The 27,642-nt window shown below is 54.5% G+C and overlaps 1 protein-coding gene across 1 annotated transcript; it reads right to left on the reverse strand.

The window, feature by feature from the left end:
• Window positions 1-5,435: 5,435 nt before the first annotated feature.
• MEIOC (meiosis specific with coiled-coil domain) lies at window positions 5,436-25,896 on the reverse strand. Its single transcript, XM_078605529.1, has 9 exons — window positions 25,719-25,896; window positions 24,737-24,962; window positions 16,458-16,521; window positions 12,534-12,688; window positions 11,967-12,062; window positions 7,824-9,618; window positions 7,189-7,323; window positions 6,146-6,326; window positions 5,436-5,869 (listed from the first exon to the last, which is right to left on the reverse strand). The coding sequence occupies exons 4-9, from the start codon at window positions 12,656-12,658 to the stop codon at window positions 5,496-5,498; spliced, it is 2,706 nt and encodes a 901-aa protein (XP_078461655.1). The 5' UTR covers window positions 12,659-12,688; window positions 16,458-16,521; window positions 24,737-24,962; window positions 25,719-25,896; the 3' UTR covers window positions 5,436-5,495.
• Between the last annotated feature and the right edge of the window lie 1,746 nt (window positions 25,897-27,642).

Consider the following 27,642-nt stretch of genomic DNA (forward strand, 5'->3'; position numbering starts at 1 on the left):
ACTTCCACCGCGAGGCGACGCTCATCTCGTTCGAGGAGCTGGGCTGGGCGCACTGGATCGTGTACCCCAAGAACTTCACCTTCTACCGGTGCCGGGGCACGTGTCCCACCGATGAGCCCCCACCACCAGCACCACCACCATCAGCATGGTGGTGGTGGTGGGGGCGGTGCGGGTCGTGGGGGGGGGCTCGTGGCGCGCGCGTGCCACGAGCCACGCGCACTCGGCCGTCATCTTCACCAGGCTCACCAACACCAACAGGCGACGTCACCACGGCGACTGTGCCAGGCCAGGTGCACAGAGGCCACGTGAAGTGTCGAAGGCTCGCCGCTGACAGGAGGAGGTCACGGGACAGACCCAGCAGGTGCCATGGGTTGGCCGACTGAGATGACCGGTAGATGCGCCACCAAGCTGTAACCCCCCCCCCACTACTGTGCCAACTTGCTGCATTTTATCCGCCCGGCGCTCCGCTCGTTGTTGCGAGCGTCGCTACTCCGCCCTCAGTTGTTGCTGGAGGGCGACTGCCTCCTACTGTCCAGTGGCAGCGTTCTTCACGAGCCTCCTCCACACACAGGCCGATCTTGACACCGCTGGTATCAGTCTCCGGCAAGCCCACTTGGCTCCACATCCTCCCGTACCGCATCAGTTCACGCACTACTCGCCTCTCGCCTGCACCTCACGAAAAAACAATCACCTCTCACCGCCACGCGCTCACCTCGGATTTTTACACTCGCCCAACAGCGAGCATCGCCCACTCGTCTAACTGCAAATTCATGTACCTCGCCTCACCTTCACTCAAATTGCCTAAGCCGGCACACATCTCGACCTTTGCACTCACCTCGCCTAAACTCACCACCCTCGCCTTCTGCCGACTCCCCCCCCCCCCCAAACCTCACCTCGCCGGCCTCCATAACGCACTTTCGCAATTGTCACCTCACCCCACCATGAACCCACCCAACCTTACAAAAAAGGGGATGCATACACTATCGGTGTTCGTATGACAAAAAAAATAACCCCTCTTTTCTGCATCTACACCGGATAAAATTTACATTCTTAAAGCTATCAGCCCATTTGGGATCTTCTTAAGGAGAAATATATTTACCGGCGGCAAAGCCAGGCTTAGCTGAACTATAAAGAGGTTGTTTGGGTTAGATCGCGTAAATATATAAATGTGTCGTTAAAACCCGCCACCACCCGACACAGCCAACTAGTGAAGGTTGTCACGTAAACAGAACCTGGCCAGTTCGTCACTAGTACAGCACACCGGTGTGTTGGAGAGCCAAGCCACAACATTTACAATCTTGAAATTTTACACGATCTAACCCCCCCCCCCCAAAACCCCCCCCCCCCTCTATTATGGATTATATTGGTCGCGAAAGCCTACTCTGCGTGTTAAACTTAGCTGAACTCATGATGACCACACAGTCACCGGTTTTAGCAGGCCGTGATTTGGCGAGGGCACTCCCCTTACAAGCAAGTGAGGGGGGGGGGGGGTAGTGACCCCGTCGGCACAAACACGAGCTGGAGACTCGATTAATTCACGATGCCGGCTTTGTTGCAGCACTGCGAGCCGATTGAATAAATAATCGTGAGACGCGTCCCCATCCCTTGCTGTTCGTTTCCGTTTATTGTCATCTTTTAGGAAACGCCACCAGGCAGTGGATTATGCCTGGGATAATAACAACAAAATCAGAGCAGCAACCTACACCTCACAACCAATCAATCACTACGGTTCAACAACAAGAACAAAAGAATAATAATAATACAAACGCACTTTGCATCACCGGCTACTGGACAAGGCGAGCATCTCCACACGAGAACACCTCCTGCTGGATGATGACCGCCTCCCCACACGAGCTCCGTGTGGGTCACGGGCAGGCGGGGTGTGTGGGTGGGTCACGGGCAGGCGGGGTGTGTGGGTGGGTCGCGATCATCCTTCACCACGCTGGGTTTAGTGCGGGTTTGGCGAAGGTGAGAAGCAACGGTGGGGGGGGGGGGATGTTGACGCGATGTGCCCCCACCCAACACGCAACGCAACACCGGACGTCATCAACACCGGCGTGAGAATGATGAAGAGGAAAAGAGGCTGTGGCGTACATTGCAAACTTTCCCTCCAAAAAACCCAAGGTCACGGGTCAAGCGGCAAAACATGAGAAACGAAATAAACAAATCAACTTGCGAGTCTGAATTGATGATGATGCTATCTGTAATTTTACCATCGTGTAAAATAAATAAAATAAATCGATTTTAGAAATCAGATCATGACCCCCCCCCCCTCCAATTCGTGGCAACTTCATCAACTTGCCCCGGGGCAGCAGGGAAAATGTCGCACCCCTACTAACGGCTGATTTCTAATAACACTACAGAACACCATTGGAACCTCAAAAAAAAGTGTCAGTTTTGTTGCCAGATAGAAGGGTAAAAAAAAATATATTATCATACTACAGAACACTTTCAGATTAATGAATACCTGGTGTAAATAATCATTTTTAAACTTAAGTCAAACACTGTATAAAAAAAAGGCGTAATCCCAGAGGATTCTCACCCCGTTAAATAAAAGGACCACAATGATTTAAAGCCGCTTTGGTCAAGAATCCACGACTGGATGAAAGGCCTCTCTCCCCACACCATTGTCGCTCATGGGGATTATTTGACCACACTGCACCACGCTGGTCAGTTGAATGAAGGGCCCAGGAACAGACCAGCCACTTGCTCCGCAATAAAAAAAACAATACCTGGACATAAACATCATAGAAAAGTTCTAGATTTGAAGCTTTCGTGACTGCAAGGATGCATACTCTTAGTTCTTTTGGTAAAGTCACGTAGGTAAAAAATTAAATTAAAATTAATAAAAATAAAATAAAAATCACGACCGTCACAGCCAGATTTGCTGCATCAAGTGACTTGACGCAGCAAATCTGGCTGTGACGGTCCCACCTGATGACGGAGACTTGTGTTGCCTCCGAAACGTCGTGATTTTTATTAATTTGAATTTCATTTTTTACCTACGTGACTTTACCGAAAGAACTAAGAGTATCATAGAAAAGGCACATGCAAAAGCTAAATAATATAATTTCCATTATATTAGACAACGTGTTCTACTAATATTAATACACTGTAGGCCTTGCAAGTGGTTAAATAAAAGGACATGCAGTACCATAAATCAAGTCAAACTCCAACAGGCACCTCTACGCTGTCAAACGGCTGCTCCACGAAAATCACACGGAGCAAATCAAATTACAACCAACTCCTGCTGCAAGGAACTCGCTCCAAAAACACAAAACAAAGTGGTAGCACCCAACCAAGACGACCACCATCGTCGGCATCGTCATCGTCATCATCATTATCTCGTTTTCAGTGGCACTACAGCAACGTTACATTCAAGCGCAAACATCGTGCACGAGGATTTGGTTCAGCCACTCACTGTGCTCATTAGGAATGTTATCTCCAGGAGATAACGCAGAGATTCACTCTCAAAATACGCACGCCACACACAACATAATACGGTTTTGTGATTACGCAGCACACGCATGCCAGGGGCACAGCAAAGATACATATTTGGAATGACACCGAGAGAAACGAGTGGATCAGAGCAAACGAAAGTCCGTGGCAAGGCATGGACTTGAGGAAAAAAAGTGGGCTCGGGCAGATACGCATCCAAGATGCATCTCCCGAGCGAGTTCTGAAACTCCATTTCGCGGGAAAACATAAAGTACCCACTTCGTAAAGTGACTTTCAGGCACTTCTTGTGACGTCGCTAAAGTGTGAGAACCAACGTATTGTAAACTGCACAGCCCAAAGGACTTAAAATTAACATCATTAATGATTGTTAAGACAATTGTAACATCACCACTCGGGAACACATCCCCCCCCCGTAAGTAACTTCAGACTACAGGGAGTTCCCTTGCGTAAATGAACCTGTGAATCTCAACGGACCCGTCTCTCTCTGCTAAAATAAAGGATGTCGAACAGTCGACTGCTCGCTCTGTCCCCATGGAACCCAGCGGGTGCCAGACCACCACGCACCTACAAACATCGTTACGATTACTAAAGCGCAACGACAAATCATGATCGTTTCAACTCGTAAAATATATATATATAAATACGAGCACCGCTCAGGACGCTGTTATCACGTGACCGTATATAAAAAAAATAACACGAGTAGACAAGACGTAAAAAATACCCACGAAATTAAAACGCAAAAAAAGTGAAAACTAAAAACGCGAAACCACGAAGGGGGGTCACGCTGGGACCCGAAGCTTCCCAAGAAATGACACTCCTTTTAAAAATAAATAAATAAAATCGCCGTCCACCACCGTCAGGAGTGAGAATCTGGCGGCTAACGCAATAAGATTTTAGCGCGTGCCAGAATCAACCTGCTAGCGAAGTCAACAACGGAGCAGACGCCAAGCACACAAATACGGTATGCACGCAAGCGGCAGCCACAACCGATTAAACTAGTAGCACACTACGTCTAGTTTACGATGGTTTTGACTCTTCAATAAAATCAGTTAGCCAAGCTCTGTCTGCTGCTAGGTGAAGATGCCCTTCTGCAACGCAGTTTCGCGTCGATCGCCTCGTCGCATCACGATTGCGTCAAAATATAAAATCGCCAAAGTCAAAATGAACATTCGACGCGACGCGGTTCTGAATTTGTACATGACAGAGTTAACAATAATAACACCCCATTGATTTACCCCGGAAAGCCTCAGTCTCCAGGTTTTCTTAATTAGGGTCCTGCATTGGAATAAGGAAACCATAGAGAACTCGGAACTGCTGAAAGCTCAGCACAGATACATTCAAGAATCCATTGTTTTTATTGCCATCGCATGGCCAGCACACAGCCCCCCTTCCCCCAAGCCTGCCCTGGTATTCCCAGGCAGTCAACCCATCTAAGTGATAACCAGGATCAACCCGGCCCAGCTTCAAATAGCGCATTTCGGGAGATTTGGTTGTAAGAAAGCTACAAAAAAGTAAAAATAATCTAGATTTCCAATCACCACAACTAACACACGGTCGTGCATTCCAGGCTCGCGGGGATGCACGTGCACACATGCGATTCTTCAATAAACGCAACATCGCCGCTGCACGTGACCTCAATAGAAAGTTAAAGAAAAAGTGGTTTCCCACTAAAACGAGTGCGGGACCTTTGTTCATCCCTTTACAGCTCTAATCCAGTGGTGGACTTTCTACATTCCTATGACAAGGACCAGTCTGCCTCCACGACAACGACTGGTGACTTTCCCAAAAAAGTGTTACACTTCATCGACCCCAGTGACTTGACAAGCCGAGTCGACCCCCGACCGGTATTCGAAGGGGCGGACAACCACCCGTCTGCGAATAAAGTCATCTAAACAAAAAAAAAACTACACCCAAAATTAATAAACAACTATTTCATTTCCTCCCCACCCCCCCTCCCTCCAAATCTGCGACTCGGAAAGAACACGTCTCGAGTCCCTTGCAGCAGGAGAAACTCGCAGCCGCCACCGCCGCTTCTTCTAAGCACCTCCTCCTCCTTCACCATCATCATCGACATCGTCGCGGCCATCGTCAATGCCGAACGCCGTTTGCGGGGCCTGTCCACCGCGCTGGTTGGGCTCGCAGTGGGGGCGAGGCGAGACGGCGCCCGCCGGCGCGCCCTCCGTGCCGCCGCCGCCGCCGTAAAGAGCGGGAGGCTGCGGAGGTGGACGTGGAGGCGGAGGCGGAGGAGGCGAGTCGAGGTCACGCAGGGCTTCTTTCAGGGCGGCGTGCGTGGCCGTGTCCCCGCGAAGGCACTCGGGGAGGCCGAGCTGCAGGCCGCACCAGAGGGCCAAGCGAGCCCGGCGCGTCGCCACACCAAGTGCCCGCACCGAGTAGGCGAGCGCCAGGACGTCTGTGTGCCCACGTGCACAATCATTGACATGCAATTTAATTTTTAAAAAAGAACGGAAGTTAAAAAAATCGTTTGGTCACGAGGACGATTCGGGTCACGAAAATTCAAATGAAGTTGAACAATCAGCAGCAGCAGCAGCAGCAGCAGCAACGCAGACAGATCCTCATTCCCATCAATGTTCATCATCATCCCCTCCTTGTCATCACCACTTTTACCACTACCGTCATCGGTATCACGATTCTCCGCCACCACCACCACCACCACCGTCATCCTCACCCTTGTCACAGCGGTGCCGCGGGGCTCCCTGCTTATGCCGGAGAGCGGCGTTCATCACCTCGCTGCGCCTCGCATCCTGCACGCCGCGTACCGCCTCCACGTGCCGCGCCAGCGCACGCACGACGCTGGCAGGGAGCGACTGCCCCAGCAGGGCCTCCACGTGGCCCAGCACAGCCACCACCTGCACCAGCGATAGCCGGCAGCGGCACACGCCGAGGGGAGCGAGTCAAGAGACCGACCTGGCGCTTTGTCTGGTTTTTGCTCTCAGGTTTACGATTTTCAAGAAGCTCAGCGCAATTCAATTCACTGCCTTGCCGATCAGAATCAGGATATCTGTTTCACTGGAGGAATTCGATAAGCTATAAAGCTCTTTTTCACAGATGCTCGGCTCGGTGCGTCTTCAAAACGAAATCTACATTACGACAAGTACCGAATAAACAAACTTCTGCAGGCAAGGCGACGATTGGGCCGAGTCGAGCGCTCCGACCATCGTGCCACGCGGCCCGATGTTGTCAGTGATTGGACTCGGGGCGCAACGATGCTGCATCGACCAATGTCGATTATCAATCTCACAGCACGCACGTCTCATCGATTCGTATTCTAATGAAGCATTTGAACATTATTTTTGCATAAAAACTGTAAATAATGTATTCTTAGATGCTCACTTTTGTGCATGTACCACGAGTGCAAGCATCATGAACATTTCACATCGACAAATTAGTAGCCTGCTAAATTAGACGCCAGTCTTAGCAAACTTGATGTTACAAAGCCCAGGAGGCGGAAGCTCACACATTCTGGGCTGCATTTCCTCGGACACAAACACGGCTCCCATTTCAGCAGTGGAAACTATATTTCCACACCTGGCACACCACATCATCCAGTATATTACACTGCTAGCCACGACTGTCGCTACTGGTCACGTCACCAGCTCCAGTGGACCCAACGACTTTGAGCGAGACATTTTTTTTGGAGAAATTGAGCGCCGGAGATGGGGGCAAGACGACCCCCTCAACCACCCCCCTCCGCAACGTCACGGGTCGTACCCTGGCGTTCTCTCTTAGCTGGTCCACCACGAGCCGGTCGACGCGCGACGGATTGGGCGGCAGGCGCGGCAGCGCGATGCCGACGGGGCCCGGCACGCGACTCCCTGGGTAGCTCCGCGTCAGCTCCATCTCCGCCTGGCATGCGTGTCCACGCACGCACACACACACGCACACACACACACACACACACGAGGAGTGATCACGAAGCTCACCCCCCGACCTGGTTCCACCGACGCTCCCGTTGAGAGGGCGGCACGCGAAACCGGCGCACCGTGGGCTGGAAGAGCTGTGCGACCACAGCGGAGGTGCAAGGGGACATCGATTGCTCCGATCTGCTAGCCGCACAGTCTGGAACTACGAAGGCCGCCACGGCACACGAGGGGGTGGGTGGCTGGAACCACGCCCGGCCGCCTTGGTCTCCCTAGTGGAGATTTTTACACATTGCACAAGGTAGTCAATTGAGGCCGAGTCGACCTAGGGGAGGCCCAGGACCAGTACAGATAATCGTCACTGGTGTTGACCGTGAGTACGAATCGAACCCGGGGTCGCCGGGATCGTAGTGCAGCATGCCGACCGCTGCACTACCGCTCCCCAACACCACCACCATCAACCACTGCCCACAGGGGTGCCCCCACCTTCTTCCTCTCCTTCTCGAGGCCCCTCCACTGCTCGCACGATTCCTCCAGGTGCTTGTGGAGCTCGTTGGCGGGGCCGCTGCGTGGTTTCATCGCCGGCTTCAAGAGGCCGTAGTGCAGCGGGAATCCGTACAGCCCAGATGCCAGCTCGCCGTAGAACAGGTCCGGGAAGACCGTGCTCGGATAGCAGGGCCTGAACACGCGCCGCTCACCGGCGCCTGGAAGGGGCGGCGGCAGTGGCGGCGGCGGGAAGCCGAACGGGGGCCCGAATGCAAACGGCGGGGAGTCGCTGGAGGGTGGCGCGGCGGGCGGTGGCGGTCCTGGCGGTGGCAGCCCTGGCGGTGGCAGCTGCGGCCTTCCATCGCTCCTGTACGTGTAGCCGGGGTAGCAGCACGGCGGGTGCAGCTGCGCCTCAGGGCTGCCGCCCTTGGGCGGCGGCGTCGGCGTCTCGGACGGCCGCTTGCCATTGCGTCGGTCAAACGGAAGCGAGAAGCCACGGGGGCCCACGTTTGAGTAACCCCGAGCTAGACAACTCTGGGGCGACAGCGCTGGCTGCTGCTGCTGCTGCTGCTGCTTGCGGCAGTTGAATGGACAGGAGAGGAAACCGCACTGCTCTCCTTCAGCGTCGACGCCACGGTGGGACCCCATCACTGCCTGACGCACCGTGGCCTCGTGTCGAGCGGGGCGGCTGTGCTTGTTGCCGCCGAAGCTGGGCCCGGTGCCGCCCCCCACCGTCGCGAAGTCGCCGGCAGGGCGACCGCGGTTTTGGAACGTGCCGCTCTGCGCCATCAAGGAAACGCCCGGGGAGCCCGGGGAGCCCGGCGATGCCTCTGCGCGGAAGTAGTCGCTCCGGTTCGGTCTCGGGTTGCCGTCAAATCTCTGGACGGACGCGAAGGGCAGCGGCGGTGGCCCCTGTGGAGCCATCGCCGGTGGTGGTGGTGGCGGTAGTGGTGGCAGCGGTGGTGCCACGCACCCAAGCCCGCCTCGCGGTTCTTCCTCGTGCTCATTTGCCGTCAACTTGCCAAACACTGGCGCGGAGTGGCACTCGCCGTCAGCCGGCCTGACAAAAGGGCTATCGCTTTTGTTGTGAGCGCCCGCCTTGTAATGGCTCCACTGATGCCAGGGTCGCTCCCTCTGCCTGCTCATCCCGGCCACCGCTGACGTTGTCATCGTCCCATCATCCGCCATCAGGTTCGGCGTCATCATCGTGGGGTCGACAACCTGGCGGTTGAACGGAGAGACCTCCACACAGTTCCGGGAGCCGAGCGGCCTCCTGAAGCCACTGCCGGAACTCTGGTTAGAATTCCCCTTCGAGTAATTTGGCCGCGAACAACTCTCGTCTTGCATCATCATCATCATCATCGCCGTCATCTCTGCCGACGTCTTCTCGTTGTACCGCATCAAGCCGTCGGGCGGAGGAAGCCCGGCCCTGAAGGTGTGCATAGCGGAGTTGAAGAGGGACGACGAGAGAGCCACGCACGCCTCCTCCTCCTCCGCTGCCGCCCGCTCATGGAGACACAGCCCCTCCATGGTGCGTCCCAGGAAGCTCGAAGTCCCCCGGCCTGGCGGCGGGGTGCTCACGGCCCCCGGCGTCCCCCGCGCATCCGCCGCTCTGCTCGGCTGCTCGGCCGAGCGAGACGAGGGCCCTGCCAGCACACCCCCGCCGGGGAGGAGCCAGGGTGGCGGTGGAAGAGACGTCGCAGAAGGCACGTGCGCCGGGAGATGGAGTGGTGGAGGAGCTGTGTGGTTTAGCAGCGGCCAGGGCAAGCTGTGCGGGGCTGGAGACGGCACCCTTCTAAACAACAACAACAACCACCACCACCACATGATTAAACGGTTACCAAGTTACCCCGTTACCAAATACGCTCCGATGTCACTAAATCTCGCAGGCCGAGTTCCTTGAGCCTGGTTAATACTCGGAGGGGAGACTTCCCAGGAGTTCCAGGTGCCGAGGTGGCCAGGAAATGGATTCTTTAGTACATCTGTGCAGAGCTTTGAGCATTAGGAGGCGTTTTCTCAGAGTTCTCCGGCTGGCTCTCATACGAAGCCCAACATCCCAACAGCCCAACATCCCAACAATGCAGGGACCCTTTTGAAATGGAGTCTCGAGACTCGGCACGGCTCGTCCTGGACAAACCATGGCCTCAATAATGGGGATGTTAATCTAGTGCTTATTTCTTGATTATTATTATGATTTTTTTACACGCACACATTTAGAGTCGTCCTACTTCTTAATTAAACGGAGAAGAAATCGGCCTAGGTGACATTGTGGGTCGAGTAGCTCGCGCACTTCTTCCAAGATGGAAAACAAAAACGCATCGTCGCTCGACCGTGTTTATCGCCGTCACGTGCGTTAAAAGCACGTCGTTATTTTTTTTAACTCTCCGAGCACAATTAGTTACCAGCTTATCATTTCTACGAAAAACTGCCAAGGATGCACGATAGGGGCTCATTCTGGAGCCGGTTCACCAGCAAGTCAATGACTTGTTTGTGCTTGCGTGCTTTCTCCGAGTGCTTATCATTGCCGCTGCTGTTGCAACATTGCATTGCTTGTAGATAATAAAAAAAAAAACTCTTCAGGTGGAAATATAATTCTCAGGCAAGAATATCGTCCCTCTCTTCAGTCATTTAAGTTTCATCTTCTTGGTTCTTTTGGTAAAGTCACGTAGAAGGGAAATAATATAATAATACAAATAAAACATAATAAAATACAATTCTCACGACGTTTCGGCCACAACGCAAGCAGCCGTCTCCTCAGGTGAAGAACAGGGCTGTCGGAAAGACAGCGTCTGAATGAACACCACCAAGCTTGGCAGCGTATATTTAAGCTGGGTTAGAGGAGGAGAGCGCCTTGACAAAAGAATTCCTTTGTCGCTGCCAAGCTTGGTGGTGTTCATTCAGATGCTGACTTTCCGACAGCCCTGTTCTTCACCTGAGGACGGCTGCTTGCGTTGTGGCCGAAACGTCGTGAGAATTGTATTTTATTATGTTTTATTTTTATTATTTTATTATTTCCCTTCTACGTGACTTTACCGAAAGAACCAAGATGATGAATCCCTGCAGTCACGAAAGCTTTAAATCGTCATTTAAGTTTCTCCTCCAACTGTGTTCCGAATTTGGTCGAGTGGCAGACACTGCCCTGCGAGTCCACCGACAACCCGTTTTGATTCCTGGCCATGGATGACATTACCGAAAAGTGGTATCGGAAGCGGTCCTGGACCTACCCCCCCCTCACCAACCCGCACTGACCTGCATGGTGAAGTATGGTCAAACAACTTCCATGGCAGACACGGTTTTGGGGGAGGGGGGGGAAGCCTTCAAACAGCAGTGGATTCACCAAGGCTGAGAATTATTAGATTCCAGCCGTGCCATTGGAGGTGCGTCACAAGATTATAAAATGTCCGTGCACAGGGCTTCACCCCGGCCCGGAAGGATGACGTGGTGGAACTACCTTTGAAGTCTCTCCAACAGACTCTGCTTTGTCCACACTAAGTGCACAAAACCTTTTTACACGCCCCGCAAACGGTTATTTATCGCAAGTTAAAAGAAAACACTTTGATTTTTAGTCCCCAGCAAAAAGCCATTGCGATAGCCACTGGCGAGCAGGCCGAGAACATTTACTGGCTACAAACGTGTGAACCCCGTTCACATTTACGGACGGATGAAAAACCCAGATTCTCACTGCAGGGTCTCAGCTGTGCCAACTTGCACGTGGCACACGTCAAGACACAAAGATCCCCGATATAGCCTTACAACCGACTTTTGGGGCAAGTGCTGTTCGAGAGGGCCTACGAAGGCCGGCAAAGCACACGGAGGGGTGGGTGGCCAACACCACGTCCTGCTGCCCCCGTCGACCTCGTGGCGATGTTTACACACCGCACCACGTCGTCACTGGAGGATGAGTCCACCTGGGGGAGGGGCCCCGAACCGGTTCAGATATTCGTCACCGACGTTGGCCGCGAATCCAACTCGGGTCGCTGGGTTCATAGCGCAGCGTGCTACCGCTCGGTACACTACTCGTTCATGTTTTTGTTTGTTGCGGTTGCACCCGATTCAAGAGCCGCATGGCTCACAGGGCTATGCCTAATAAATTAACTGAACACTACTGCACATGGCGACACCGCAACGGTTAGGGCAGCTCACTCCTCGGTCTCTGAGGGGTCCTCTTCATCCAGGAGGCGGGAGACGAGGCCAAACAGATCCGGTGCGTTACCAGAATCGTTCAGGTCAAATGTTTTTCTGCAGGAAGAGATTTATTTGTTTATTAATTACACGAACGCATTGTTTGACGCTTCCTGCTCAGAAATATGCAACGCCAATTCATACAGCGGCTGGGAAACGTGTCCCGTCAAGGTTACATTCACAGTTACTTTACAAAGTCTTGGGTCACACGTGAGACAATCCAAAAATGCCGGCATACCTCCAGAATTCCAAGGCAATCTTTATTATTTTTTATTTTTACTCCGTATTATTAATGCTTGTTTACCCCGCACAGCCTTACACAGCCTCATGTCTCGGCTTCAGATGTGTCATGCCAGGTTTTTGCAGTCGGGAGGGAGGGCAATGGTGTGATTTGGCCAATAGCGGTCACATTTGAGTGTGGCTCTCTGTGGGTTTTTTTTTGTTAAATGACCACCGCTTGAATTTTCAGGCAGTCTCAATAACGGGAGTGCGGGTGGGGTTGGCGGGGAGGGAGGGGGGGTCACTCACCGGCTGTGCACGTGCTCTGCCGGGGGGGATCTCGTGGTGGCGGTGATGTCGTCGACGGTTGTGGACCAGGCGTTGAAGAAGAGTGACCGATTACAAGAGGTCACGGACGCTGAAATGAAGGCCATCTCCGAAACCGCCTTGGACACCCGCGTGGTCTGATGTTGGCGTCAAAAAGGGTTGGGAGCGATTGCAGACACGTGCATGCTTACATACCCAGCAGACAGGGTTACGGGATGGCGAACTTTGCTGTAGGGGCCGAGACCATCGACCGCACGACACTCGAGAACTCGGTTTAAACATCACGGGTGGCCGAAGCCCAGCGCAACATCCTACGACAACACTCGGCCACCTCCCCGTATCGTGGGGAAACATCGATAGCTTTCAATTCGTCTACACGTTATCACGTGATTCTTGCAGATGCCATTACACTGGTCAACAACAAAAAAACTTTTTTTTCTGGCCTGGACTTTTGCAGCTGTTTTAGACCAATTTCAGGGTGCTGATTCCAAATCTGATCTCAGATTTGCTCTATCACATCTCATTTTTATGCTATCGGCATACCCCTTTTTCATTGATTTTACCCGAAATTAACTCTGTCACTTATGATTGCAAGTTGTTGCGAGTCAGTGACTGCTTTAGTGTTAAAATATGGTGCTGCATTTTTAGGACAGTGTGTTTATAATATAATTGTATGTAGATATCCACATTTATTTAATATTTTTCTTCTGCAGTTTTTATTGAAAATGCAATATTTGATATCTCAAAAACCTGATGTGATAGGCAAAAACTGATGTCAGATTTGGAATCGGCACCAAAAAAATACCTAAAAACCGTTGGAATACCTTATGCCAGAAAAAGTGTGTTGACCAGTGTTATAGATGACGACATTTCAGGTTTCCTGGTGGGGGGAGGCAAAATATATCCGTGAACTCTCATATAACCAACTTTCTCTTTCTCAGCCGCAACTCCCTGCCGCCCCCGTGCCCGGACACCTCAGCCCACGTGGCTGAGATTTAAGCGACCTTTGTAGCGGAGACACGCGCGACCTTTGCGCAACACGTGCCTACGGGGTGCGAAGGTGCAGACCGGCCGAACGTCCTTGCTCACACCACCATTGGTGGCAGGGCGCCCCTCTCTTTAGGAGGCGCTTTGGCCTACTCTTCCGTGTTGGCCAGATGCCTTGGAAGAGGCGGGAGAGTAGCAGCAACCTCATTTTACCCGACGGCAAAAGCTGCTGCTGCTGCTGCTCACCGTTTCAAAATGTTGTGCCGGGAGATCGAACTGGTGTCCTCTGGATTTCATGTCCAGCGAGATGAACACGTTGCACAACAGAAGCAACCCCTCGAGGGAGAAACTAGGGGTTCATTCCAGCCAAGTGGGTCTGGGTGAACTACCCGCACTCACCATCCAGTATACATATAGCTATGGTTGTGGGTACTAGGTCACATGCATAGCCATAGTTTACCGACAACCCGAAAAATATGAATTGAGCATTAAAAGCCTCAACAGCGGGCCGATCTGCACGCCCCACCGTACCCTCGGCGATTCAATTGTCTTCATTCGATTCAACTAAAATAATTAAAAGCGTTTTTTAAATGGATTGTCATTTCATAACGCTGCAAAATCGCGCTTTCAACCAGTTCTGTTTTGTATCGGGTTTTTTTGCACGTCTCGTTTGTGGCGTTTAACCAGGCAAGGCCCACTGAGCTGTATAACTCTCTTCAGAAGCGACCTGGCCACAAACGATAGCTCAACAAAGTGGCTTATCACGTGGTAATGTATAGCGGCCACATACTGTCAACGCACGTTTCTATAATGTGGAGGGAAAAACCGGAGGACCAAGAGAAAAAAAGTCCACATGACCACGGGGAGAACATGCAAACTCCAAATATAGAGCAGGTGTCAGGGTCAGGATCAAAACACACGACCTCCTGTATACCAGGCGAGGTAGTTAACATTTCCCCACACAGGGCCAATGATAACCACACGCTACGCCACTGCGCAGTCCATTACGCGAGGGCCACATTTCTCACTCGATATCTTCTGGAAGCATGCCGCCTGCTAGGCTGGCTACCAGCCCAGTAAAAGATTCATCATCATCATCCTAGTACTGTAGTAATGTGTGCAAGGACACCTGGTAATCCCTTACCCCCCAGACCAGACTCCCCTCCCCCCACCCATTGCACTTTCCACACACGTGTTTTTCGTACACGCACCACCTTCGGTGTTAAAATGGGGCGAGAAGGATATGGCTGGTGCCAAAATAATTCCTGGAAAAAGCATTCCAGACCATTCCGACCGAATCCAAGCACCGGGAATACACCACATTGCATGGTTTATGCGTTATAATAGTGACATTTTATAGAGTGTCATTCATGCAATTGCATCCCACAGCGCTGCACATCAATTATTCAGTTCTGTACACAGATCATACAAAAACACAAAACCCAACTATTTATCAAGCAAAAAAATTACGAGAAAAAATTATCGCAGAGAAAATAAAAAATACAAAAATCCGTTTAGTATCCATAGCCCAGACCACAATCCCAACATTTCGCCAGATTTTGGAGAACCTCCGCTGGAGGGGTGATGGAGTGGCCAAAAAGTTACGAGCCAGTTGGACAATAATGTAAATGCCTCTTTTCCAGCGTATGCCAGGACAAATAAAAAGGCTTTTAGTTTAGATTCGAAGTTAATTGATTTGTCGGGAGAGTGTTCTAGACTGTGTTATAAAATGCTTAGAAATGAAACAATTACAGGTCAACAGCTGATAAGATGATAGCAACTGGGGCTTCGCCTGCTACAGGTGAAAGGCCATTCTCGGCACACATTTCTCACGAACGACAACCAAGAAAACACAAGCGATGAATTACTTTGATGGACTTTGGACGAAATGGCATAGTTCATCTTTTTATGTTCCGGGACGATTTGTCCGAGCGTCGTCAAATAACAGCCACCGATGCGTGGAGGGGACTAAATAATGTGGCCACTCACTCAAACAAAAACAAAGTTCCCCCGTGTAGCCTTACGGACTTGCTGGGGAGGGGGGGCAAGTGCTGTTAGGAACCACCTCTTCATATACATGCACGCACCTTCACAAGCGCACGCGTTAAGCGCGCAAACTTAGACCCGCGTACAAACTCGCACGTTCACAATGCACTCACAAGATGCACGTATCGCTCACTCATGGCTCACCACCCACACACTCACTCATGGCTCACCACCCACACACTCACTCATGGCTCACCACCCACACACTCACTCATGGCTCACCACCCACACACTCACTCATGGCTCACCACCCACACACTCACTCATGGCTCACCACCCACACACTCACTCATGGCTCACCACCCACACACTCACTCACGGCTCACCACCCACACACTCACTCACGGCTCACCACCCACACACTCACTCATGGCTCACCACCCACACACTCACTCATGGCTCACCACCCACACACTCACTCATGGCTCACCACCCACACACTCACGGCTCACCACCCACACACTCACGGCTCACCACCCACACACTCACGGCTCACTACCCACACACTCACTCATGGCTCACTACCCACACACTCACTCACGGCTCACCACCCATACACTCACTCACGGCTCACCACCCACACACTCACTCACGGCTCACCACCCACACACTCACTCACGGCTCACCATCCACACACTCACGGCTCACTCTTTTGCACCCAGAGGGACTCGCTGACAAACTCGCAACGACCGCCAACCCCCGCATCCCACTACTCGCAGGACCCACTCGCTCAGGGGCAAAATGCTCACACACACACACCTACACACACACAAACACCCACACACCTACACAGACACGCACACACCTACACAGACACGCACACACCTACACAGACACGCACACCTACACACACACCAGCCTCACTCTGCTCACCTCCACTCGCGACCCCGGGGACTCCTCGGCCTCTTCTCTCCGCGCCGTCACCGAGCAACGCGTTCTGAGAAAACACAAAACAGAGCCGCGTGCAGGGGCGAGGCGGGGTGAGGAGGCGTCACACACACACACACCCAGAGCGGCCACCACCTCCTCACCTCGTCGTGAGAGAGAGACAACACATCGAGAGAGAGAGAGGGGGGGGGGGGGAGACGCAGGTGGAGTGGGGGAGCCACGCGAGATTGCAGAGTGGCCAGTGCGGAACGGGCGAGGGCCACGGGAGAGAGTTCCGTTCCCCCAAATGGGAACCTCGCCACGCACCACGGCTCCGCAGGTTTCCCAGTGGTGCTCCGTTATGATAGAAAGTAGACGCATTCATCTTCTTGATTCTTTCGGTAAAGTCACGTAGAAGGGAAGTAATACAATAATAAAAATAAAACATAATAAAATAATTCTCACGACGTTTCGGCCACAACGCAAGCAGCCGTCCTCAGGTGAAGAACAGGTCTGTCGTGAGAATTATTTTATTAGGTTTTATTTTTATTATTTTATTATTTCCATTCTACGTGACTTTACCGAAAGAACCAAGAAGATGAATCCCTGCAGTCACGAAAGCTTTCAATCGAAAAGTAGACGCATTGTTTGCCGATGCTGCCGTTGCCGCTGCTACGTTGGCAGTGTTGCACAACCGGGGGGGGGGGGGTTGGGGGGGGGCCCAGGGAAAAATAACCCCCCACGACACCTTGAAACTAAAGTATTACATCCGACACCGTGACGTCGGAGCGCGCCCCCCCCCCGCCGCCCCCCAAAAGCGCGGGGCCCAGGGCGGTCGCTCCCGATTCGCCAGAGGGACGGCTCGGTGCACAGTCACACGTCAAATGCCACCGTGTGCTACGAAGACGAAGGGCCATTGCCCGAAACGTCCCCTATTACACGTTCCACGTAACGAATAGGACGCCGATTCCAATCATAGCTGAAGAATATTGATTGCGTGGTATGCGTCTGTACACACACACACACACGTGTGTATCTATATTTTAGACGTAACCTAAATATAATTTCACCACATTTAATAATTTGTTAAATGGCATCTCAAGCAAACTCGGCCGCAAATGAGCAGCTGGTGTGGTTGTTTACACTTCACCATTGAAAAGACAAAAACTCCTTTAATTTTTTTTTTTTTAAACGTCGGGCTTCATTAGGTACCGACTGCTCGCTAACGGCACTTGCCCCAACAGTCTATCCAGGCTATACGGGGCGGCGGGGGTCTTTGTCTTTGTCGCGAGCTCTTTGGGAGTTCATGAGTGGCACGCAGCCAGCGCCATTGCTTGGGATGTGAAGGGCGTGCAGATTGCAGAACTCGCGCCCTCCTCAGATGGCGAGGGGGGCCGGGGGTGTGGAGGGAGGGGGGCGGATGGGCGGTGCATTCGTGCGATAGCGAACCCGAGGGGTCTGGGCCACGAAACTCGCCAACACGCAGCAATATGATTGCACAAAAACCGCCTCGGTACAACCCCCATGGACGACTGTTGGGGCAAGTGCGGTTTACGAGCAGTCTACAACCCGGACACGGCCAGAACCACTCCCGGCCGCCTTTGTCTCCCTACTGGCGATGTTTACGCATCGATCTAGGGGGCGGGGGGGGGGGGTGTCTCGGACCGGTTCAGATCAATCGGGACTCGTGTTGATCCGCGAGCCGAAATCGAACTCGGGTCGCCGGGTTCGTGGCGCGGCGCCCTAATCACTACACTACCGCTCCCCCCCCTCCCCCACACAGACCAGCTACCCTCAATAGTCCACAGCGCTTGGAACCACCCAAGGTAACAACGCACTCGTTCTAAAAGTGGTTTATTTACACGGCTAACGGCGTAATTGTTTGACAACCCACGCATTTCAAAAAGTTTTCCCCCCCCCCCAGACTATGCTTCACTGGCGGTAGTGGTGGTTGTTGCTGCTGCTGCTGCTTACGTAACGACATTGGAACCACTGCAGAGTTATGCCACCTCAGGCGGGCGGTAGCGAGGAGCGAAACATCTTGTCCGGGCACATGGGACGAACAAAACACAACGAAGAAGTCTGTGGCCGACAATCCGAGCGACGCGCGTGATCGCCGCTCATCAGAGGGCCTCTCGCACGCAGCCGCGGACAGCCCGGGTTTGGTTAGGGTTTAGTAGGGCTGGGCTCTGGGTTTAGTAGGGCTGGGCTCTGGGTTTAGTAGGGCTGGGCTCTGGGTTTAGTAGGGCTGGGCTCTGGGTTTAGTAGGGCTGGGCTCTGGGTTTAGTAGGGCTGGGCTCTGGGTTTAGTAGGGCTGGGCTCTGGGTTTAGTAGGGCTGGGCTCTGGGTTTAGTAGGGCTGGGCTCTGGGTTTAGTAGGGCTGGGCTCTGGGTTTAGTAGGGCTGGGCTCTGGGTTTAGTAGGGCTGGGCTCTGGGTTTAGTAGGGCTGGGCTCTGGGTTTAGTAGGGCTGGGCTCTGGGTTTAGTAGGGCTGGGCTCTGGGTTTAGTAGGGCTGGGCTCTGGGTTTAGTAGGGCTGGGCTCTGGGTTTAGTAGGGCTGGGCTCTGGGTTTAGTAGGGCTGGGCTCTGGGTTTAGTAGGGCTGGGCTCTGGGTTTAGTAGGGCTGGGCTCTGGGTTTAGTAGGGCTGGGCTCTGGGTTTAGTAGGGCTGGGCTCTGGGTTTAGTAGGGCTGGGCTCTGGGTTTAGTAGGGCTGGGCTCTGGGTTTAGTAGGGCTGGGCTCTGGGTTTAGTAGGGCTGGGCTCTGGGTTTAGTAGGGCTGGGCTCTGGGTTTAGTAGGGCTGGGCTCTGGGTTTAGTAGGGCTGGGCTCTGGGTTTAGTAGGGCTGGGCTCTGGGTTTAGTAGGGCTGGGCTCTGGGTTTAGTAGGGCTGGGCTCTGGGTTTAGTAGGGCTGGGCTCTGGGTTTAGTAGGGCTGGGCTCTGGGTTTAGTAGGGCTGGGCTCTGGGTTTAGTAGGGCTGGGCTCTGGGTTTAGTAGGGCTGGGCTCTGGGTTTAGTAGGGCTGGGCTCTGGGTTTAGTAGGGCTGGGCTCTGGGTTTAGTAGGGCTGGGCTCTGGGTTTAGTAGGGCTGGGCTCTGGGTTTAGTAGGGCTGGGCTCTGGGTTTAGTAGGGCTGGGCTCTGGGTTTAGTAGGGCTGGGCTCTGGGTTTAGTAGGGCTGGGCTCTGGGTTTAGTAGGGCTGGGCTCTGGGTTTAGTAGGGCTGGGCTCTGGGTTTAGTAGGGCTGGGCTCTGGGTTTAGTAGGGCTGGGCTCTGGGTTTAGTAGGGCTGGGCTCTGGGTTTAGTAGGGCTGGGCTCTGGGTTTAGTAGGGCTGGGCTCTGGGTTTAGTAGGGCTGGGCTCTGGGTTTAGTAGGGCTGGGCTCTGGGTTTAGTAGGGCTGGGCTCTGGGTTTAGTAGGGCTGGGCTCTGGGTTTAGTAGGGCTGGGCTCTGGGTTTAGTAGGGCTGGGCTCTGGGTTTAGTAGGGCTGGGCTCTGGGTTTAGTAGGGCTGGGCTCTGGGTTTAGTAGGGCTGGGCTCTGGGTTTAGTAGGGCTGGGCTCTGGGTTTAGTAGGGCTGGGCTCTGGGTTTAGTAGGGCTGGGCTCTGGGTTTAGTAGGGCTGGGCTCTGGGTTTAGTAGGGCTGGGCTCTGGGTTTAGTAGGGCTGGGCTCTGGGTTTAGTAGGGCTGGGCTCTGGGTTTAGTAGGGCTGGGCTCTGGGTTTAGTAGGGCTGGGCTCTGGGTTTAGTAGGGCTGGGCTCTGGGTTTAGTAGGGCTGGGCTCTGGGTTTAGTAGGGCTGGGCTCTGGGTTTAGTAGGGCTGGGCTCTGGGTTTAGTAGGGCTGGGCTCTGGGTTTAGTAGGGCTGGGCTCTGGGTTTAGTAGGGCTGGGCTCTGGGTTTAGTAGGGCTGGGCTCTGGGTTTAGTAGGGCTGGGCTCTGGGTTTAGTAGGGCTGGGCTCTGGGTTTAGTAGGGCTGGGCTCTGGGTTTAGTAGGGCTGGGCTCTGGGTTTAGTAGGGCTGGGCTCTGGGTTTAGTAGGGCTGGGCTCTGGGTTTAGTAGGGCTGGGCTCTGGGTTTAGTAGGGCTGGGCTCTGGGTTTAGTAGGGCTGGGCTCTGGGTTTAGTAGGGCTGGGCTCTGGGTTTAGTAGGGCTGGGCTCTGGGTTTAGTAGGGCTGGGCTCTGGGTTTAGTAGGGCTGGGCTCTGGGTTTAGTAGGGCTGGGCTCTGGGTTTAGTAGGGCTGGGCTCTGGGTTTAGTAGGGCTGGGCTCTGGGTTTAGTAGGGCTGGGCTCTGGGTTTAGTAGGGCTGGGCTCTGGGTTTAGTAGGGCTGGGCTCTGGGTTTAGTAGGGCTGGGCTCTGGGTTTAGTAGGGCTGGGCTCTGGGTTTAGTAGGGCTGGGCTCTGGGTTTAGTAGGGCTGGGCTCTGGGTTTAGTAGGGCTGGGCTCTGGGTTTAGTAGGGCTGGGCTCTGGGTTTAGTAGGGCTGGGCTCTGGGTTTAGTAGGGCTGGGCTCTGGGTTTAGTAGGGCTGGGCTCTGGGTTTAGTAGGGCTGGGCTCTGGGTTTAGTAGGGCTGGGCTCTGGGTTTAGTAGGGCTGGGCTCTGGGTTTAGTAGGGCTGGGCTCTGGGTTTAGTAGGGCTGGGCTCTGGGTTTAGTAGGGCTGGGCTCTGGGTTTAGTAGGGCTGGGCTCTGGGTTTAGTAGGGCTGGGCTCTGGGTTTAGTAGGGCTGGGCTCTGGGTTTAGTAGGGCTGGGCTCTGGGTTTAGTAGGGCTGGGCTCTGGGTTTAGTAGGGCTGGGCTCTGGGTTTAGTAGGGCTGGGCTCTGGGTTTAGTAGGGCTGGGCTCTGGGTTTAGTAGGGCTGGGCTCTGGGTTTAGTAGGGCTGGGCTCTGGGTTTAGTAGGGCTGGGCTCTGGGTTTAGTAGGGCTGGGCTCTGGGTTTAGTAGGGCTGGGCTCTGGGTTTAGTAGGGCTGGGCTCTGGGTTTAGTAGGGCTGGGCTCTGGGTTTAGTAGGGCTGGGCTCTGGGTTTAGTAGGGCTGGGCTCTGGGTTTAGTAGGGCTGGGCTCTGGGTTTAGTAGGGCTGGGCTCTGGGTTTAGTAGGGCTGGGCTCTGGGTTTAGTAGGGCTGGGCTCTGGGTTTAGTAGGGCTGGGCTCTGGGTTTAGTAGGGCTGGGCTCTGGGTTTAGTAGGGCTGGGCTCTGGGTTTAGTAGGGCTGGGCTCTGGGTTTAGTAGGGCTGGGCTCTGGGTTTAGTAGGGCTGGGCTCTGGGTTTAGTAGGGCTGGGCTCTGGGTTTAGTAGGGCTGGGCTCTGGGTTTAGTAGGGCTGGGCTCTGGGTTTAGTAGGGCTGGGCTCTGGGTTTAGTAGGGCTGGGCTCTGGGTTTAGTAGGGCTGGGCTCTGGGTTTAGTAGGGCTGGGCTCTGGGTTTAGTAGGGCTGGGCTCTGGGTTTAGTAGGGCTGGGCTCTGGGTTTAGTAGGGCTGGGCTCTGGGTTTAGTAGGGCTGGGCTCTGGGTTTAGTAGGGCTGGGCTCTGGGTTTAGTAGGGCTGGGCTCTGGGTTTAGTAGGGCTGGGCTCTGGGTTTAGTAGGGCTGGGCTCTGGGTTTAGTAGGGCTGGGCTCTGGGTTTAGTAGGGCTGGGCTCTGGGTTTAGTAGGGCTGGGCTCTGGGTTTAGTAGGGCTGGGCTCTGGGTTTAGTAGGGCTGGGCTCTGGGTTTAGTAGGGCTGGGCTCTGGGTTTAGTAGGGCTGGGCTCTGGGTTTAGTAGGGCTGGGCTCTGGGTTTAGTAGGGCTGGGCTCTGGGTTTAGTAGGGCTGGGCTCTGGGTTTAGTAGGGCTGGGCTCTGGGTTTAGTAGGGCTGGGCTCTGGGTTTAGTAGGGCTGGGCTCTGGGTTTAGTAGGGCTGGGCTCTGGGTTTAGTAGGGCTGGGCTCTGGGTTTAGTAGGGCTGGGCTCTGGGTTTAGTAGGGCTGGGCTCTGGGTTTAGTAGGGCTGGGCTCTGGGTTTAGTAGGGCTGGGCTCTGGGTTTAGTAGGGCTGGGCTCTGGGTTTAGTAGGGCTGGGCTCTGGGTTTAGTAGGGCTGGGCTCTGGGTTTAGTAGGGCTGGGCTCTGGGTTTAGTAGGGCTGGGCTCTGGGTTTAGTAGGGCTGGGCTCTGGGTTTAGTAGGGCTGGGCTCTGGGTTTAGTAGGGCTGGGCTCTGGGTTTAGTAGGGCTGGGCTCTGGGTTTAGTAGGGCTGGGCTCTGGGTTTAGTAGGGCTGGGCTCTGGGTTTAGTAGGGCTGGGCTCTGGGTTTAGTAGGGCTGGGCTCTGGGTTTAGTAGGGCTGGGCTCTGGGTTTAGTAGGGCTGGGCTCTGGGTTTAGTAGGGCTGGGCTCTGGGTTTAGTAGGGCTGGGCTCTGGGTTTAGTAGGGCTGGGCTCTGGGTTTAGTAGGGCTGGGCTCTGGGTTTAGTAGGGCTGGGCTCTGGGTTTAGTAGGGCTGGGCTCTGGGTTTAGTAGGGCTGGGCTCTGGGTTTAGTAGGGCTGGGCTCTGGGTTTAGTAGGGCTGGGCTCTGGGTTTAGTAGGGCTGGGCTCTGGGTTTAGTAGGGCTGGGCTCTGGGTTTAGTAGGGCTGGGCTCTGGGTTTAGTAGGGCTGGGCTCTGGGTTTAGTAGGGCTGGGCTCTGGGTTTAGTAGGGCTGGGCTCTGGGTTTAGTAGGGCTGGGCTCTGGGTTTAGTAGGGCTGGGCTCTGGGTTTAGTAGGGCTGGGCTCTGGGTTTAGTAGGGCTGGGCTCTGGGTTTAGTAGGGCTGGGCTCTGGGTTTAGTAGGGCTGGGCTCTGGGTTTAGTAGGGCTGGGCTCTGGGTTTAGTAGGGCTGGGCTCTGGGTTTAGTAGGGCTGGGCTCTGGGTTTAGTAGGGCTGGGCTCTGGGTTTAGTAGGGCTGGGCTCTGGGTTTAGTAGGGCTGGGCTCTGGGTTTAGTAGGGCTGGGCTCTGGGTTTAGTAGGGCTGGGCTCTGGGTTTAGTAGGGCTGGGCTCTGGGTTTAGTAGGGCTGGGCTCTGGGTTTAGTAGGGCTGGGCTCTGGGTTTAGTAGGGCTGGGCTCTGGGTTTAGTAGGGCTGGGCTCTGGGTTTAGTAGGGCTGGGCTCTGGGTTTAGTAGGGCTGGGCTCTGGGTTTAGTAGGGCTGGGCTCTGGGTTTAGTAGGGCTGGGCTCTGGGTTTAGTAGGGCTGGGCTCTGGGTTTAGTAGGGATGGGCTCTGGGTTTAGTAGGGCTAGCCTCTGGGTTTAGTAGGGCTAGCCTCTGGGTTTAGTAGGGCTAGCCTCTGGGTTTAGTAGGGCTAGCCTCTGGGTTTAGTAGGGCTAGCCTCTGGGTTTAGTAGGGCTAGCCTCTGGGTTTAGTAGGGCTAGGCTCTGGGTTTAGTAGGGCTAGCCTCTGGGTTTAGTAGGGCTAGCCTCTGGGTTTAGTAGGGCTAGCCTCTGGGTTTAGTAGGGCTAGGCTCTGGGTTTAGTAGGGCTAGGCTCTGGGTTTAGTAGGGCTTGGTTAGGGTTTAGTAGGGCTTGGTTAGGGTTTAGTAGGGCTAGGCTCTGGGTTTAGTGGGGCTAGGCTCTGGGTTTAGTGGGGCTAGCCTCTGGGTTTAGTAGGGCTCGGCTCTGGGTTTAGTAGGGCTCGGCTCTGGGTTTAGTAGGGCTCGGCTCTGGGTTTAGTAGGGCTCGGCTCTGGGTTTAGTAGGGCTCGGCTCTGGGTTTAGTAGGGCTCGGCTCTGGGTTTAGTAGGGCTCGGCTCTGGGTTTAGTAGGGCTCGGCTCTGGGTTTAGTAGGGCTCGGCTCTGGGTTTAGTAGGGCTCGGCTCTGGGTTTAGTAGGGCTCGGCTCTGGGTTTAGTAGGGCTCGGCTCTGGGTTTAGTAGGGCTCGGCTCTGGGTTTAGTAGGGCTCGGCTCTGGGTTTAGTAGGGCTCGGCTCTGGGTTTAGTAGGGCTCGGCTCTGGGTTTAGTAGGGCTAGGCTCTGGGTTTAGAGGGTTTAAGGTCGGGGGTTAAGGTCAAGGGTGCCAAACTTGTTTTTGGAATGGCTGCCTTTGCCTCCGCTGTGGCGATGTTACAACACCAGGTACTCATTTGAGGCCGAGTCGACTTAGGGGAGGCCCAGGACAGGGTTCAGATAATCGTCACCGATGATCGCGAGCGCAAATCGAACCTGGGGTCGCCGGGTTCGTAGCGCAGCGCGCTGATTGCTACGACACCACCGCTCCCCACGTCTCTTCTACACACACACAACACACTCTCGCCCTACGCAGACCAAACCAGCCCTATTAGACACACACCCGCACACATACACATACCTCACACGCTGATGGCGCGCCCCTAAGGACTCTCCCCCCCCCCCTCTTCTAGGTTCGATCCCAGGCACGGTCGTGGCTGGGGGAAGACGAGGAAGGCGCCACCGTTGCTTGCATCTCCTTGAGCCTCGACGGACCGAGAGAGCCGAGCGAGCACGTGGTCGCGGTGCCGCGTTACTTCATCAATCGGCGAAGCTCGTTTCGGGCGCATCCGTGGAATCTCGCCCACCTGATTGGAGCGGCACGCGCGCATTTTGTGTTTATTAGCAGCCTCATCACCGCGGTGCAGCCGGCGCGATGACGCACGACTCAGAATCGAGCGTTTTTGATGGGTGGGGGAAGGGAAAGAGAGTGGGGGCAGACTGCGGAATGGATACCGTGCAGGGAACTTCAGCGCGCCACGTTGGGGCGACAGAACGTGCAGCCTCGCGGTGTGTTCTGCCTGCCCGTGTTGTGTTTGAATGTTGGACTTCTTTCGCACCGTACGGTAGCCAACCGTGCCTTCGAAATGTGACGGGGAGAGGTGGTGGCGTGAAAGTCGCCGGGCTGGAGTGGGGGGGGGGGGCAAGGGCCAGTGGTGTTGATGGGGGTTGGGGGGAGGCCGTCATACAACATTTGTGAAACTCCTAAAATCCCTAAACTGCATGTGAGGTGGCCCATTAGATGGCAGTAAAGCAATTGGGTCCGTGAACCCGATCGGTTTCCTGCCACACGAAGCATGAGCACTGGTTGTTTAAACGTGAACAAGACAAACATCATGACAAAAAAATCCCCAGTCGTGATAATTGAGTACTAACAACGGTGAACACAAGTCGCTTTCACTGTCTTGCGCGTGTACCCGCGACAGGTTTCCTATCGCTCTCTGCCTATATCGAGACACTCCAAGTTGATCGCCGTGCCGTGTCAACTCTGCTGCGCACATGGGCACCGAGCAGTGAGTGTGCAGTGTTCGCTTGCTACCAGGCTGTGTCTGCACGTTGCTTACCGATCGATGCTCGTTGAGTCGCGACTGATGGGAACGCAGCAGGGAATCGGACTCGCTCCGTCTTCTCTCCCCGCTGCACCCCCCGACCCAATCGGATCGTGCCGAGTCCACGAGACCCAGGACTCCCCTGACGTCTCTCACCTTGTGCACACTCCTCCACACTCCTCCACCTCCAACAACAACAACAACAACCACCACACTCCTCCAACAACAACCACCACACTCCTCCTTCTCTCCCCAGCAACGCTCTGCAACAACACGGCAACCGCCTCTGCTCCCACCTCCATCCCTGCCTCCACCCTCCCTCCCCTCGGCCCCCTCCGGTAGTGAGAAAGAGGAGGAGGAGGGAGGGAGGGAGGAGGAGGAGGGAGGGAGGGAGGAGGAGGAGGGAGATGCGCGCCATCCATCCCGCGTCTCCTTCCCGCGCTGGCGACGCGGGAACGCGCGCCGCGCTCACGGATGAGAGGGTCACTCGATCGTTCGTTGCGAAGGTTGTGTTTGGAGAGTGTGTGTGTGTGCGTGTGTGTCTGTGTGTGTCTGTGTGTGCGTGTGTGTGTGTCTGTGTGTGTGTAGGTATGTGCGTGAGTCTGGTGTGTGTAGGTATGTGCGTGAGTCAGGTGTGTGTAGGTATGTGCGTGTGTGTCTGTGTGTGCAGAGGTCTCACTCCGAATCAGTCGAGCGGCAATATCTTTTCATCGGTTGCGTAACGCTGTGTGGAAGCTACCTGGTCTGTCGCTCCGCACGAAGCTTCAGGTCTTCTCGGCCACGGTCATTCCCTCCCTTCTCTACGCTTGCGAAACGTGGACCCCCCTAATGGAGCATCTTCGCCGGTTGGAAACATTTAGGCTGGCCTGCCTACGATCCATCCTGGGTTTAACCAGGCTGGATTGTGTGAGGAGCTCAAAAGTCCTTGAAAGATCTGGGCAAAGTCCCATCAGTGAGCTCCTACTGCAGGCAAGGCTGCGTTGGCTGGGTCATGTAGCCCGCATGCCCAGCCACCGCATGCCCAAGCAGCTTTTGTTCGGCCGGATCGAGGGGGCTAAACGGACGCGGCACGGGCTAGAGAAGAGATGGAGTGATGTGGTACAGGAGGACGTGGAGCTGAGTGGACTTGCCGATGACTGGTACCAGCGGTGTCAAGATCGGCCTCAGTGGAGGAGGCTCGTGAAGGACGCTACTGGGCAGTTGGAGGCAGTCGCCCTCCAACAACAACGGAGGGCGGAGGAGCGACGCTCACAACAACGAGCGGAGCGCCGGGTGGCTAAAGCACAGCAAGTTGGTACAGTAGGGGGCACAGGTGGTGCATCAGCCAGTCATCTCGGTCATCTCGGTCAGCCGACCCGTGGCACCTGGGTCTGCCCCGTGACCTCCTGCCAGCGGGCGTTCGACACTTCACGTGGCCTCAAGGTGCACATGGCCTGGCACAAGCGTCGTGGTGACGTCACCGCCACTTAGTGGCGAATGGCGGTTGTTGTGTATGTTAGTCAGGTGTGTGTAGGTGTGTGTGTGTAGGTATGTGTGTGTAGGTATATGTGTGTAGGTATGTATGTGTGTGTGTGTCTGTGTACGTGCGTCAGGTGTGTGTAGGTATGTGTGTGTCTGTGTGTGCGTGCGTGTGTGGACGTGAGTCAGGTGTGTGTAGGTGTGTGTGTCTGTGTGTGTGTACGTAAGTCAGGTGTGTGTGTGTGTGTACGTGAGTGAGTGAGGTGTGTGTATGTGTGTGTGTGCGCGTGTTTTAAACCACCCGAACGGCACTTGCCCCAACACTTGAAGTGGATAGCGCGCTGGGCTGTGAACCCGGCCACCCGAGTTCGATTCCCGCTCACGACCAATCACAGTGGCGAAATATTCGACCCGGTCCCGGGCCTCATCTAGGTCGACTCAGCGTTAAATGAGGAACCTTGTGTGGTGTATGAACATCAAT

The sequence above is a fragment of the Lampetra planeri genome, chromosome 2, assembly GCF_965212315.1.
Source record: "Lampetra planeri chromosome 2, kcLamPlan1.2.h2, whole genome shotgun sequence".
NCBI lineage: Eukaryota > Metazoa > Chordata > Hyperoartia > Petromyzontiformes > Petromyzontidae > Lampetra > Lampetra planeri.

Bases quoted from the DNA above. Each gene is read 5' to 3' on its own strand.
- MEIOC (XM_078605529.1), bottom strand. From the start codon at position 12,658: ATGGCCTTCATTTCAGCGTCCGTGACCTCTTGTAATCGGTCACTCTTC. The intron at 12,063-12,533 runs GTGAGTGACCCC...CTCTTCCTGCAG, and splicing joins GCAGAGCACGTGCACAGCCG to AAAAACATTTGACCTGAACG. The intron at 6,327-7,188 runs GTACGACCCGTG...TCGCTGGTGCAG, and splicing joins AGCTAAGAGAGAACGCCAGG to GTGGTGGCTGTGCTGGGCCA.